This window comes from Protobothrops mucrosquamatus, unplaced genomic scaffold (assembly GCF_001527695.2).
Source record: "Protobothrops mucrosquamatus isolate PMUCROS unplaced genomic scaffold, P.Mucros_1.0 scaffold_58, whole genome shotgun sequence".
Taxonomy (NCBI): domain Eukaryota; kingdom Metazoa; phylum Chordata; class Lepidosauria; order Squamata; family Viperidae; genus Protobothrops; species Protobothrops mucrosquamatus.
In genome coordinates this window covers 137,244-149,717 of record NW_015386134.1, presented here as the reverse complement: position 1 = coordinate 149,717, position 12,474 = coordinate 137,244, and the positions used below count along the sequence as shown (strand labels likewise).

At 35.5% G+C, this 12,474-nt stretch overlaps 1 protein-coding gene across 1 annotated transcript in view; it reads left to right on the top strand.

The window, feature by feature from the left end:
• Nucleotides 1-12,474, top strand: part of HACE1 (HECT domain and ankyrin repeat containing E3 ubiquitin protein ligase 1) — a 41,134-nt gene that overhangs the window by 7,728 nt on the left and 20,932 nt on the right. The window contains 12 exon segments of the mRNA XM_015812187.1: nt 1,519-1,594; nt 1,969-2,100; nt 3,069-3,151; nt 3,630-3,726; nt 4,582-4,683; nt 5,023-5,129; nt 5,861-6,011; nt 8,033-8,361; nt 9,420-9,488; nt 10,139-10,226; nt 11,792-11,903; nt 11,990-12,137. Of these exon segments, the coding sequence (XP_015667673.1) occupies nt 1,519-1,594; nt 1,969-2,100; nt 3,069-3,151; nt 3,630-3,726; nt 4,582-4,683; nt 5,023-5,129; nt 5,861-6,011; nt 8,033-8,361; nt 9,420-9,488; nt 10,139-10,226; nt 11,792-11,903; nt 11,990-12,137 (1,494 nt within the window).

The window sequence follows — 12,474 nt, the reverse complement described above, 5'->3', positions numbered from 1 at the left end:
ATAATTTAGTTTGGACACATTTTGGAGGTAGGGGCTGCAGTGCAGGGATTTGCCTCCCAGAGGTCTCCTTCTCCTTTTTCCAGTCTTATTTATTTATTTTTAAAAATACACAAACACAAACTGGACATAATTTTGTCTATGTAATCTCATCTCTGTATACAGCCCACCCTGATTTAAGTTTTAAAGTGATGTCATCTCTAAAAGGAAGAAGAAAGAGAAATACATTTCTGTCCGAACATGTGCAGCAAATGCTCGGTACAGAATGCTATGCATAGACCGAATGACTTTATTAATTTTCTATTTAAAAGAATGTGACTCGGGCTCCACAGGTACAGATGGAGGAATATTTGCATGTTATACAGAGGGAATTTCCAACATTAAGAAGGCCTTTTATTGGACGTGTGGGAATTAAAGTAATTTTATATTATTATACAATTATACAGGTTTATGGTTTATATTACTGCATTATTATTCCAGTCCCAGTAGTTGTGTGTCATAGCCGATGTGGTCCACTTTTCTTCATGATTTGATCTGTGCCCAAGGGAACTTTAGGGAATTGGGGAGTTATCAAGGTAGCATGTATGAGGTGCCCAACAATTTGATCATTTATAGCCCGGCTGGTGAAAATTATTTCAAATTTAGACAATCTAAATTCTAAGTCCTTGTGGTATTGTACTTAGCGCTCCAATAACAGTTGTTTACTGCTGTTGGCTTCTTCCAAAATTTGGTGATCTTTATTTGCAAATCTCACTATTTTGTAATCTTTTCCAATTCTTTGTCCTCAACAAGGATTGGGAATGATAGCAATATCTGGTGTTCACGGTGTCAGTCTGGATTTTAAAGTCCCGTAACATTTTTGCTATGTCATTTTCAATGACTCTATCAATGGCTTCATGTTTCTAATAATACTTAAAACAAAACTTTTTACATAAATGTTGGTGTGATATCTTCCCAACTTGATCATAACATTTTTTTTTGCAATCCAATTATTATATTGCCAGTTCTATCCTTATTTCAGTAAAGCCAATGTTTACTATCCAAACAGATCTTTTTTTTTTTTTTTTTGCCTTGATGTCGCTTGTTTGCCAGTGGCTGTCCCTGGGCAGCAAATAGCGTTTCATCTCTTTCCTTTTTGAATGTACTGTTCATTAAACACTGCCATGTTCTGATGTTGCCGGGTTTTCCAAAATGTCTATGAAACACTTTGGTTTTCCATTTTTCTAGTCTGATTTCAAGGTTGTTTTGTACAGTCATACATCAGTTTTATTTTCATAAATAGCCCTTTTTTCAGTGATTCTTTCAATAAAGTGTCTTTACTTGCTTTGATGTAATCATGAAGCCCCTGGTGCTTCCTCCTCTTTACTAAATACTAATACTAATAGTTACTGTATTTTGATATATAAGTTATAAACCTCCTAGTGTCCAGTTGGATTGAGGTGGTATATACGTTCATTAATGAATAAAACAAAAAAGGATATTGGACGTACGACTGATATTTAATTTTTTTTTCCTATGCAGCCAGAAAAAGTGTATGAGCAAGCTACTGGAGTATAGTGCTGATGTCAACATTTGCAACAATGAAGGTCTGACAGCAGTAAGTGCTATAATTTTATTCCTGCCATCCACATGACCATGGGACGTTGCAACTGGTTGTAAATGTGAGCTGGTTTCCAAGTGTTTAAATGACCATGTGGCTGGGGTGGTGGTGTAGTGTGGTAGTTGTAACTTTGAGGATGGGTTGTAACTAACTTTTTTTTTAGATTCTTGTAACTTTGAACATTTGTTAAGCGACTGATCATAAGTCGAGGACTAGCTCTATTTTTATAGACTTTTCTGAAATTTCTAAGCTAATGGAGATCTTAAGTATTCTGTTTCCATGAACATTAGATCATTGTTTAGCACTGAAATGCATGTGAGCAACCTGTAAATTTCCTTGCTGAATACATGCCCTGTTATCTTTTGACCCAGATCCATTGGCTTGCTGTTAATGGACGAACAGAACTGCTTCATGACCTTGTACAGCATGTTTCCAATGTAGATGTTGAAGATGCAATGGGGCAGACAGCACTTCACGTGGCTTGTCAAAATGGCCATAAGACGGTAAGTTGAAGAAGATAGCTTGATCCTGAATGCTCTGTCTTTAACAGTAATCAGACTGTAAACATTTTATACGCAAGAATCCCAATCCCAGAAAATGCCAAGGTTATTTATTGACTCTCAGCAGATAATATTGTTAAAAAATAATTGCTGATTTTGAAAATGATGGACTTTTCAGTTCAGCATAAATTTTAAACTATTAGACCTTTTAGACCAGGGGTGTCCAACTTGACAACTTTTAGACTTGTGGACTTCAACTCCCAGAATTCTCCAGCCAACCATGGGAATTCTGGGAATTGAAGTCCACAAATTTAAAAGTTGCTAAGGTTGGACATCCCTGTTTTAGACATTTAGTTATTTCAGTCAGGTTTTAGGCTGGATCATAATGCAGTGACAGCATTAGTTGCACTTGATCGTTTGTGGTGCAGCTGGGATGGCAGTGATTCATCTATGTCTGTCATCTTTAGAGACAACATAACCTTGAAATCTGGTAGATTGTATTAATAAGGCTTCTGTCACTTGTACACAACATTCTCAGTTTATGTTAAAATATTTTATAATATTGATAGACACACTTATTTACAAGGGGCTTAATTCATTGGGAAGATATTATTTTAATTCTTAGTAATCTAACCGATCTCTCATTTTAATGAACATTATTATTATTTTATTTATTACTAAATTTATATGCAAGCCATCTCACTCTCAGTGACTCTGACGATTATGTGATAAGAAAGTCTAAAATGTAGAGCTAAGGTAGGAAAATAAATTAAATTTTTAATTTTAATTTCAGTATATAAGGTTTTTTTTATTGGAGAACATGTTTTTGGTAATATAGAAACATAATCCTCTAGATGTTTGCATGCAATGGAAATAAGTTGCATTGAGTTTAGTGAAACTAAAGAGCATAGGATTGAAGCTTAAATCATGTTTATACATTTATTTCATTCATTTTTTTTTCTTTTTCAAAGACTGTTCAGTGTCTTTTAGATAGCGGTGCAGATATTAACAGGCCCAATGTGTCAGGAGCAACTTCCCTCTACTTTGCTTGCAGGTATAACTTTTCTGCCATTTTAAACATTACATGAAATATAGTTTGTGTTAAAATTGCAATCGACCAAAAGTGACAAAGTACGTATAATGCTGGCTTTGTCCTCCTCACCCCTGTTCTTAATAACTGCATCAGTTGTCTTGGCCTAACTGGACTTGAAACTGTCTTGTGCCAAATGAGACCAATTGTTCACAGTAGGCCCTCACAGTTGCCTTTCTGTTTGTTTCATTAAAGATTTATATGAAATTGATTATGTAATAATTGTAGTATAATTAAGTTCATCTGTGATTTTCACAGTAATGCAACGACAGTAGATGTTTTCTTCCAACCTCTGTGTGAAGGATGTCCTAATCAGTTCTCACGCAGACTTCCTTAGAATAATGCATATTATTTATCAAATGTTTTATGGATTGTAGAAAAGAATGGGTGACAGCAAAGCCTGCATTAACTAGAATTTACCAGGTTTCTTTATTTTATATAGCCATGGTCAAAGAGACACTGCACAGATTCTCCTGATGAGAGGAGCCAAATACTTGCCAGACAAAATTGGAGTCACCCCACTTGATCTTTGTGTACAGGTATAAATTGGTTTCAACTTTGTATATGGACAATTTAAATGTACTTGTTCATTGCCGTTGTAATCATCAATCATGTAAACACAGTTGTTTAGCATTTTATGGAGGTGTTGACAGATGACGTAAGAACGATTGCTATAGAGGCCACCAACATGGTGCCCACAAGACATAGTTCAGATATCACCTCCAAAACCATATTAGTAACTGCCAGATATTCAACTAAAATAATATTAAAGATGGATGAAATTCCACAAGATATTTTGGGTATACTATTTGTTCATTTGTTCATTCATTCATTCCTTCATTCGTTCGTTCAATTTATATGCCACCCATCTCAAACAAGTAAATCTGGGCAAACAATAATAACGTTTAATAAAGCCAATTAAAAACATAATACAAAAATAAAAATTAAGTATAGCAGCCGAGAAATATTATAGTCATATATTATTAGCATAACCAGGAAATGACGCCCAGGCCTGGGTGTATTTGTATTTATGTTTTTTCAAAGGAAAGGTCTAAATTCATAGCCATTCCTTCCAGTAGTTTGACTTGAATTGGCATAAAGTTGGTACAGTTTTATATTGTAACATTGTGAAAAATATATTTTTCTGGTCGTCAGTATTCCTTACTGTGGTGAAAGAGAAATGTATCTTTATTTTAGAATTGAAAAATAGGATTTTTTAAAATTTTGAGATGTGACCTAAAACACTTCCATGACAGTGAGTTCCTAGCAAGGCCATTAAATTTGCACCCGTGTGTGATCTCATCAAATTTTTCAGTTATCTTCAGCATTTAAGAAACAATTTTTGAATGTGTAGAAATGCCTGCTTATATGAAAACATTGTGGGTTTTTTTCAGGGAGGTTATGGAGAGACCTGTGAAGTTCTAATACAACATCATCCTAGACTTTTTCAAACAATTATTCAAATGACACAAAATGAAGATCTTAGAGAAAACATGGTAAATTCAGTTTTCCTCTTGTGTTGAACCTAAAATTGATGTGTAGGTGCTTCCTTTAAGTAAATGCATTTTTTCTTCTATGAAATTCTAAATGAATCATGCTTATAGTCAGTTTCTATATATGTTTATTTGGAAAGGCATCTCAATCAAATTTATAGGTGTACATTTTCATAGTGTTATCCTGATAACTTTCATAAAGTAACCTTTAAACTCAGTGGGGTTTATATCCATAGAGCTATGCATATATAAACTAGCTCTTATTAGTAGCAGAAATGTTAAGTCTTACTTATGTTAATTAATGTGATAATAAATCTTAATGACTTTTCTTTTTATAACCAGTTGCGCCAAGTCCTAGAACACTTATCTCAGCAGAATGAAAACCAGTATCTTAAAATCTTAACGAGTCTTGCTGAAGTAGCTACTACGAATGGCCATAAATTGCTTAGGTAACATAGTTATTGTTATTCCTCCTCCTCCTTTTCCTGCAATGGTATATTCTGATTGCCATCAAGCTGAACTTACGTAGATTCAAAGATAATAGGGAAGCAGCTAGAATTTTCTGAACAGACACAATGGTTTTGTTTATGGAGGAAAGGAAGTAAAGCTAAAATAAGGGGTTGAATGTGAAAATGCTTTAATGATATTTATGTCAATAAAGAATAAGCAACCTGTCCCATTCAGATGCTTGGATTAGAGATACAGAGATACAAGATATGGATACAGAACTAGCATCGTTTTCTGCATAGAGCTCTTGTCCCTTGCAAATGGAATATGACAGTGGTTCTCAACCTGTGGTCGCAGACCCCTGAGGGACTGTGGTGTCATCACAGGGGGTCCATGAAGGCTTGAAGAAATGTTATGATTTAACTTTGAGTTAAGTCTTGGGGGCCAGGTTCTGTGGCCACAAAAGGTATTTAAAGGGGGTCTGTGATAAAGAAAAGATTGAGAACTACTGGGATATGACATAGTAATTGATTAAATAGCTTATATTATTTAAAGTCTCCGTCAAAAAGTAGGAGATTTGTGAAATGACTCCTATATTTTGATGTTTGAATATGTTTGGAGAATGGGGCCTTCAGTCTTTATTATATGACTACTTAGAGTTATTGCATTCCTGCAGTATAAATTTTCTATATACATTTTGTTAACTAAAATAATTGCCTATGCTTTATTTCAGTTTGTCAAGTAATTATGAGGCACAAATGAAGAGTCTGTTGAGGATAGTGAGGATTTTTTGCCATGTCTTTCGTCTTGGTCCATCCACTTCCAATAATGGAAATGATATGGGCTACAATGGAAATAAAACTCCAAGAAGTCAAGTGTTCAAGGTCAGAAAAGTAATGCTACTAGATATTAGTAGAAAAATAGATAATATAGAGAGGAATGTGTATGGTATCATGTTTGTGTGTGGTAATCCACATGAGAAGAAAATAAATTTGTTTGATATCTATTTAAGTTGGCCCGCCTTGATTTTTCTTTCCCCCTGTAATCATTACTGTTTTATATTTATGTGTCTAAAGTTCATTCTATTTAAGATGTTAATACGTTTATGCAGATTGGATATCTTTAGTTGATTAGTTTAATTACTTAGACCCAAATTTATCCGGCACAATATCTGGGCTTTTGGAAACAAGGTTAGAATTTTTTGTTTTATTATTTCTTTGAAAATCTCTATGTTGTGTGTGAAGCAGTAGATTTCTTAGATATAGGTTTTGGTGTAGGATTTAATATTTATAGTTTCTAGTTAATTATTTCCCTTTTGCACAGGCATGTCAAACTCGCGATGTCACATGATGTCGTGCAATGTATCGACCAGTTTTGCCATTGCCGGCAATGGGGTGAGCACGGCTTCCACGTGACGCGTCTGGCCCGTGGGCTGGCAGTTTGACACCCCTGCTTTTGCACATGATTTCCATGACTATCATCTTCTAATACTTATACATACATTTTTTACTTACCTAAAGGCATGACAACTGTTTCTCATTTGTCTGATACTGTGACACTTCTTGCAATTGAATATTTATTCGACTTGTTTGTGGCTTTGTAACCTATGAGGTTTCAAATACTGAAGTAATGTTTTTACTCCTTGCCTTTATTATTGTCACATGATTGTGTTACTGTATGAACAAAAAAAGAAGCCAAACTTTCACTTCTTGTTTCATTTATTTTATAAATCAAATTATCTAACATTTATTGCATCAGGGTATAGAAGTAATCCCTAAATGTAATTCTACAAACAGCCTTCTTACCACTGTTGTTACTTGGGAAACCAGAAAGTGAAGGGACCATGGGACACTCTTGAAACTGTGGTCTATTTTTTCAGCAGGAGTCTAACCCATCAAGACTCCAGTAACCGTCAGTTACTAACAATACTTGACTAGGAAATATCTGAAGGACACCAAAATGGAAAATGCTGATCTAGCTTCATAAAGAATGCATTTCATTCTTCATTACAATGAAATTTGACATTGCTGTTTATTAACTCTTCAGTTACAATCCTTTTTAACAGTATAAATGCTTTGTTCTTTCTATATACCTGGTGGAAGTTGAATTTCAGACTTGCCCAATTCATACTTTGCTGTCATACTGATAAATTAATGACAAAAATAAATTATCCTATAAATTGTGGATATTTTTTCTGGCCAGCTATTAAAAAACTGTAATCTTGCATTGTTACTGTTTAGGTTATTCTTATAGAGATTTCTACGATAAATGATTGGCATTTGTATATATCAGAATATATGATTTGTTTGGTATTTGCAAAGTGTGATTATCTGCAATCTCTTTTAAGAATTGGGAAAGAAACATGCTGATGTTTTCTGCTGTAGTAGAGATTATTTTAGATCATCTGCCGGATTTTAGATCATCTGCCTCCTCCCCCTCCCCTTCCCCTTTCCCCTCCCCCTCCTCCTCCTTTCCAGCAAATGCAGGATCACCTTTTTCTCCACATCAATCTAGTTTTGATTGATTGGTTGCAGCAGGAATTAATCGATCAGCTTGTTGCCCAAGCTTGATGTGAACCTGGCTAAGAGAGTAACTGGTCCAAAGTCGCCCAGTCAATTTTCATGCCTAAGGCGGGACTAGAATTCAGTCTCCTAGTTTCTAGTCCAGCAACTTAACCACTACACCATGCTGGCTCTCATTTATTTCTTTTTAATATTTTATTTTAATATTTATCAGGAAAATGGTTATTTTCATGACAGAAAATATGCCAGAGGAAATGGCTTCCCTACTTGTTTAATTAAAAAAGGAAAATACATTAGAATTGCCAGTGTTCATATCAGTAAATGCATATAATAAACTATTGTACATTGACCTAAAATTTATCCCCTTAACTTATATTTGGTAGCCTTTGGAATTACTTTGGCACTCATTAGACGAATGGCTAGCCCTAATATCTGCAGAATTAATGAAGGACAAAGCCAACATCTCTTCTATCTTGCTGAAGCCAAAAGGACCCAGTCAGCAAGAAGATAGCATTCCTACACCGACTTTTGAAGTAGCTTCAAGCGAGACGAATGCACTTTCTGTGGAAACAGAGGGATCTAAAATGTATGAAGTTGGCAGTGCCCAGGAAGCTTACGTGGACTGCCAAGATGTTATTTCTGTGACAGCAAACCGGCTGAGTGCTGTCATTCAAGCATTTTATATGTGTTGCTCTTGTCAGATGCCTCAAGGGTAAGTTTCAGAGCTTTTCATTTCCTTCTTCTTCCAGATCATTTAAAACCTGGTTTCTCCTCTGCTTCCCACTCAGTGACCGGCGTGTCTTGGGGTTACAGTGATACCCGGGGCTGGCTGGATTGCTGTTGCTAAATGTTGTTACACCACACTTTTCTACCACATTGCTTAGTGACTGCAGTCTTGGTCCCGATTGCCATTGTAACTCAAGGCCTAAGTTAAATAATCAACCTGTGAATACTGAGTTCTCTGTTTCTGTCCTGTCACCAGAAGCCATATATGATCCCAGCAGAATTCTAGAGAATCACCAGAAGTAAATGTTAACATAAAGAAGGATTTACACTTTCTCATTTATTTATTTGAGAATGCACATAATTGTCAGGAGGCAGGTCAAATAGGAAAACTGTGAAGAATGAGAGCAAGTTAATAAAACTCTTAGAACATCATAGCCAGTGGAGGGATGTCACAAAGATTATACTCATTTAGGGCTCCCCCAAAGAACTCTTAGGACCCCTTGGAGTTAACGCCGGGTAGGTTTACATACCATTAAGTCACGGTTATTTAACAATACGTCATGTATACATCATATCGACATGGTTCACGCACCACAGTGGATCAAACCAACAAGTTATAGGTAAGTGCAGTATATCATCTCATCCTTTGTATTATCACAGTGATAATATGTACAACATATATAATATCTACGTATATGTAATTGTATGCTAGGCTCTATTTTAAAATAACATATTGTATAACAACTGTTCAAATTAGATTATTAGACCATTAAAAGGGTTTGAACCTTCCTCTGGGAGTGCTTCTATAGCTGAGTGTTTTTGTAGCTTTTTTCATCCATCTACTTTATTAAATTAGAGTTTATGCATATTTTTTAAATTATCCTTTCAAAAACCTTTATGGATAAAATGTTTAATATAGAGCAGGTAACCTTAATGAAGCTGCTTCAAAAGTAGTTTTTTTAATATCTTGGAAAGAAAACATTGCAATGAATTATTATTTTTTACAATGGTTACTTTGTTAAACTGTTTGGACTTTTGTTGCAGAATGACATCTCCTCGCTTCATAGAGTTTGTCTGCAAACACGACAATGTTCTTAAATGCTTTGTAAACCGGTATGTCACCAGAAATACACATGCTTCGTAAGTTGCGCGTAGCTCAGTGAAAGTAGTTGCCGTAACTGATTGGAATGCTTATCTGATTCTTAGTAAGAGTCTGGATACATTTTTATTCTTTTGAAACTTTTCTAAAATAATTCCCGAAAGGGAGGTTAAAATTCATCTGATGAACCGCTGTCGATTAGTTAACAAAAAGCCAGTGTGGACTACTGTCCCATTTCTTCTTGTGCTCGTGGGGGAAAAGTTTTGGAAATAAAAGACTTGTTTTGAGTTGCTATTGTTTTGTGTAAGTCAGGGGTAGGCAACCTTGGCTCTTTTATGACTCATGGACTTCAACTGTTGAAGTCCACGAGTCATAAAAGAGCCAAGGTTGCCTACTCCTGGCATAGGTGGAACACTTGAGCGATTCCAAGTATTGCTCTATTAGAATCAGCCAACTTGGAATGTTACAACAAAACCTTTTCAACTCAGCTGTTTAATTTTGAGTTTGATGCAAGTTTCCTATTTCACGCATGCTCCTTCTTAGACTTAAATACTGAAGTTCACTATAATTGTTCTTGCATTTAAAACAGGTAAAAACTCCATCTGAGTTGGTCTATATTTGACCTGAATTAGTGAGCTCCGTTTCATTTTGTTTGTTTTTCCAGAAATCCTGAAATTATATTTGATCACTTCCATTTCCTTCTTGAGTGTCCTGAACTTATGTCCAGATTTATGCATATCATAAAAGCACAGGTAAATATTCAAAGCCTAATTTAAAATTCCTCTCCCCATCCAAGTCCTGCTGTGTAGCCTTATGGTGGTGGTGTTGGGGTCTCCTGGGAGGGATGAATGAAGAATGTCATTAGTATAGTATATGCCATAGTCATGCCAAGGCTGTATATTCCCAGGAGGGTGATCAAAGGAATAAAGGTAATCCCAGCTGCCCAGCTAAAGGAAGTAAGCACCAATATTGGGCAGCAGGTATACAGAAAGATGTTTGAAGCAGACGATCACTTTACTGACAATGGCAAAGGCATCGATTCATATTGAATTGAGAAGGCAGTGGTAAACCACATGGATAGAAAATATAAAATGATTGATGATATAGTGCCAGATGATGTGCCTCTTAACATGATGGCACTCAACAAGCTACTGAGGTAGTATTTATTTCACAGTTAGATTAAAGCCTTTGTAATGTTTGCTAGCTGATTTTGCAGTGCAAGAAAAGAAAAGCTGAAGCTCTAAACACAAAATCAAGGTGGAATATGGAATACAAGAAACACAAGCATGGGAAAGCTTAACACAATGAAAGATGAAATGCATCTATTACTCACTGACATCTTAGCTATCAGCAATATGGACTGGAACTGGATGCTTTCAGTGAGAAGAGCACACTGTTTATTTCTCAGGACATGAAAAATGAAGAAATGGCAGTGTTTTCATCATTAGGAATGGTTTAGCAAGAAACTAAAATTCAATTACTGACAGAATAATAATCAGTTACAGTTCTTGAATAATGCTTCATGAAGATTATTCAAGTTTATGCGCTAAATACTGATGCAGGATAAGAGGAGATTGATGAGTTTGATTATTAGTTTGAAATTGATTGAAGATGTAAGCAAGATGTGCTGCCTCTGGGTGAAGACAAAAATGCCAAAATTAGAAATATTAAGGAAGAAAAATGTAGTTGGGCTAGATTTATTTTCTTCCAAATGACAAGGGATGATTTGTCACCTATGCAAAGATTTTAAGCAGGAGAAGGACAATCTATATTTTCAAGAGTGGGAATTACTCCCAAGTGCCACTCTCCCACTTTGCAGTCTTTGGGATCCCTCTGATTGAGATTGCAGAAAATTGAACTGAGGAACAAGTTAAAAATGTACCACAAATTCATATCGCGGAGAAACCCCCCCCCGAAGATCCTGCTCAAAGACCTTCCTAAACCAAGCACAACTATTTGTATTGTGTGGCCTAAATCACTTTGCAGCCTTTGATTCTCCCAGTTTTTTTCAGTTGCCTCTGAAAAAGTTGCCTGCTGTGTAATCAGCGGGATGAATCAACAGAACCATTTTGCTAATTCTGTATGTCCAAGATAGCTTTGCACTTTTATATCTTATTAGGCATTGTGAAAATACATCCTTCCAAATGATGGGAATCTTTCAAAACATTTTGTGATATGCTGTTTGAATCCCTTTTGCTAAGAAACAAACATTATGCTGAATTTTTGCATGGAAATCATAATCTTTGTCTTAGTGTTTCTACTTTTAATTCTACCCTGCCTGATAAATCAAACATTTATTCTTGCATATTCTCCTTAGCCATTTAAAGATCGCTGTGAATGGTTTTATGAACACTTGCATTCTGGACAACCGGATTCTGACATGGTTCATAGGCCTGTAAGTGAAAGTGACATTCTATTGGTTCATAGAGGTAAGGAAGTTCATGTGTATAATATTCTTTGCATTAAATACTTATATATTGAACAAAAGTGAGAAATTAATGTTGTTCATATTTAGATTCTATTTTTAGGAGCAGCTGTGAAGTTGTATCTAAAGCAAATTGTGTAAAGTTGAAGCAAGGAATTGCTGTACGTTTCCATGGTGAAGAAGGCATGGTGAGTAACATTATATACTGGATAATAACTGTAACATGTAGTTTTTAGGAGTGCAGTTTCCTTAGGATAGAAATTGTTCAAAATTTGTTATAAAATTTGTGTTAAATGAAGGAGAAAATACTCCTTGGCTGTTGAAATGGGCTTGAGGTAGATATTTCAAAACACAAGTATTTCTGAAAGCAAAGATTAATAACAGAATTGTGTATTACTTTTAACCTCCTACTAGTGTTCCTTTACAAAGTGCTATATCTGGTGCTAGTGCTTGTGTCTTCTTATTTGAAAGCACTGGGTGGTTGTTAATCAGGTTTGAGCCATAACTTCTTAAAAGAGGGGTCAGAAGTTCATAACTTCCATGGCAGCTCTAGACCTGTCATTGAAGGTCCAGTA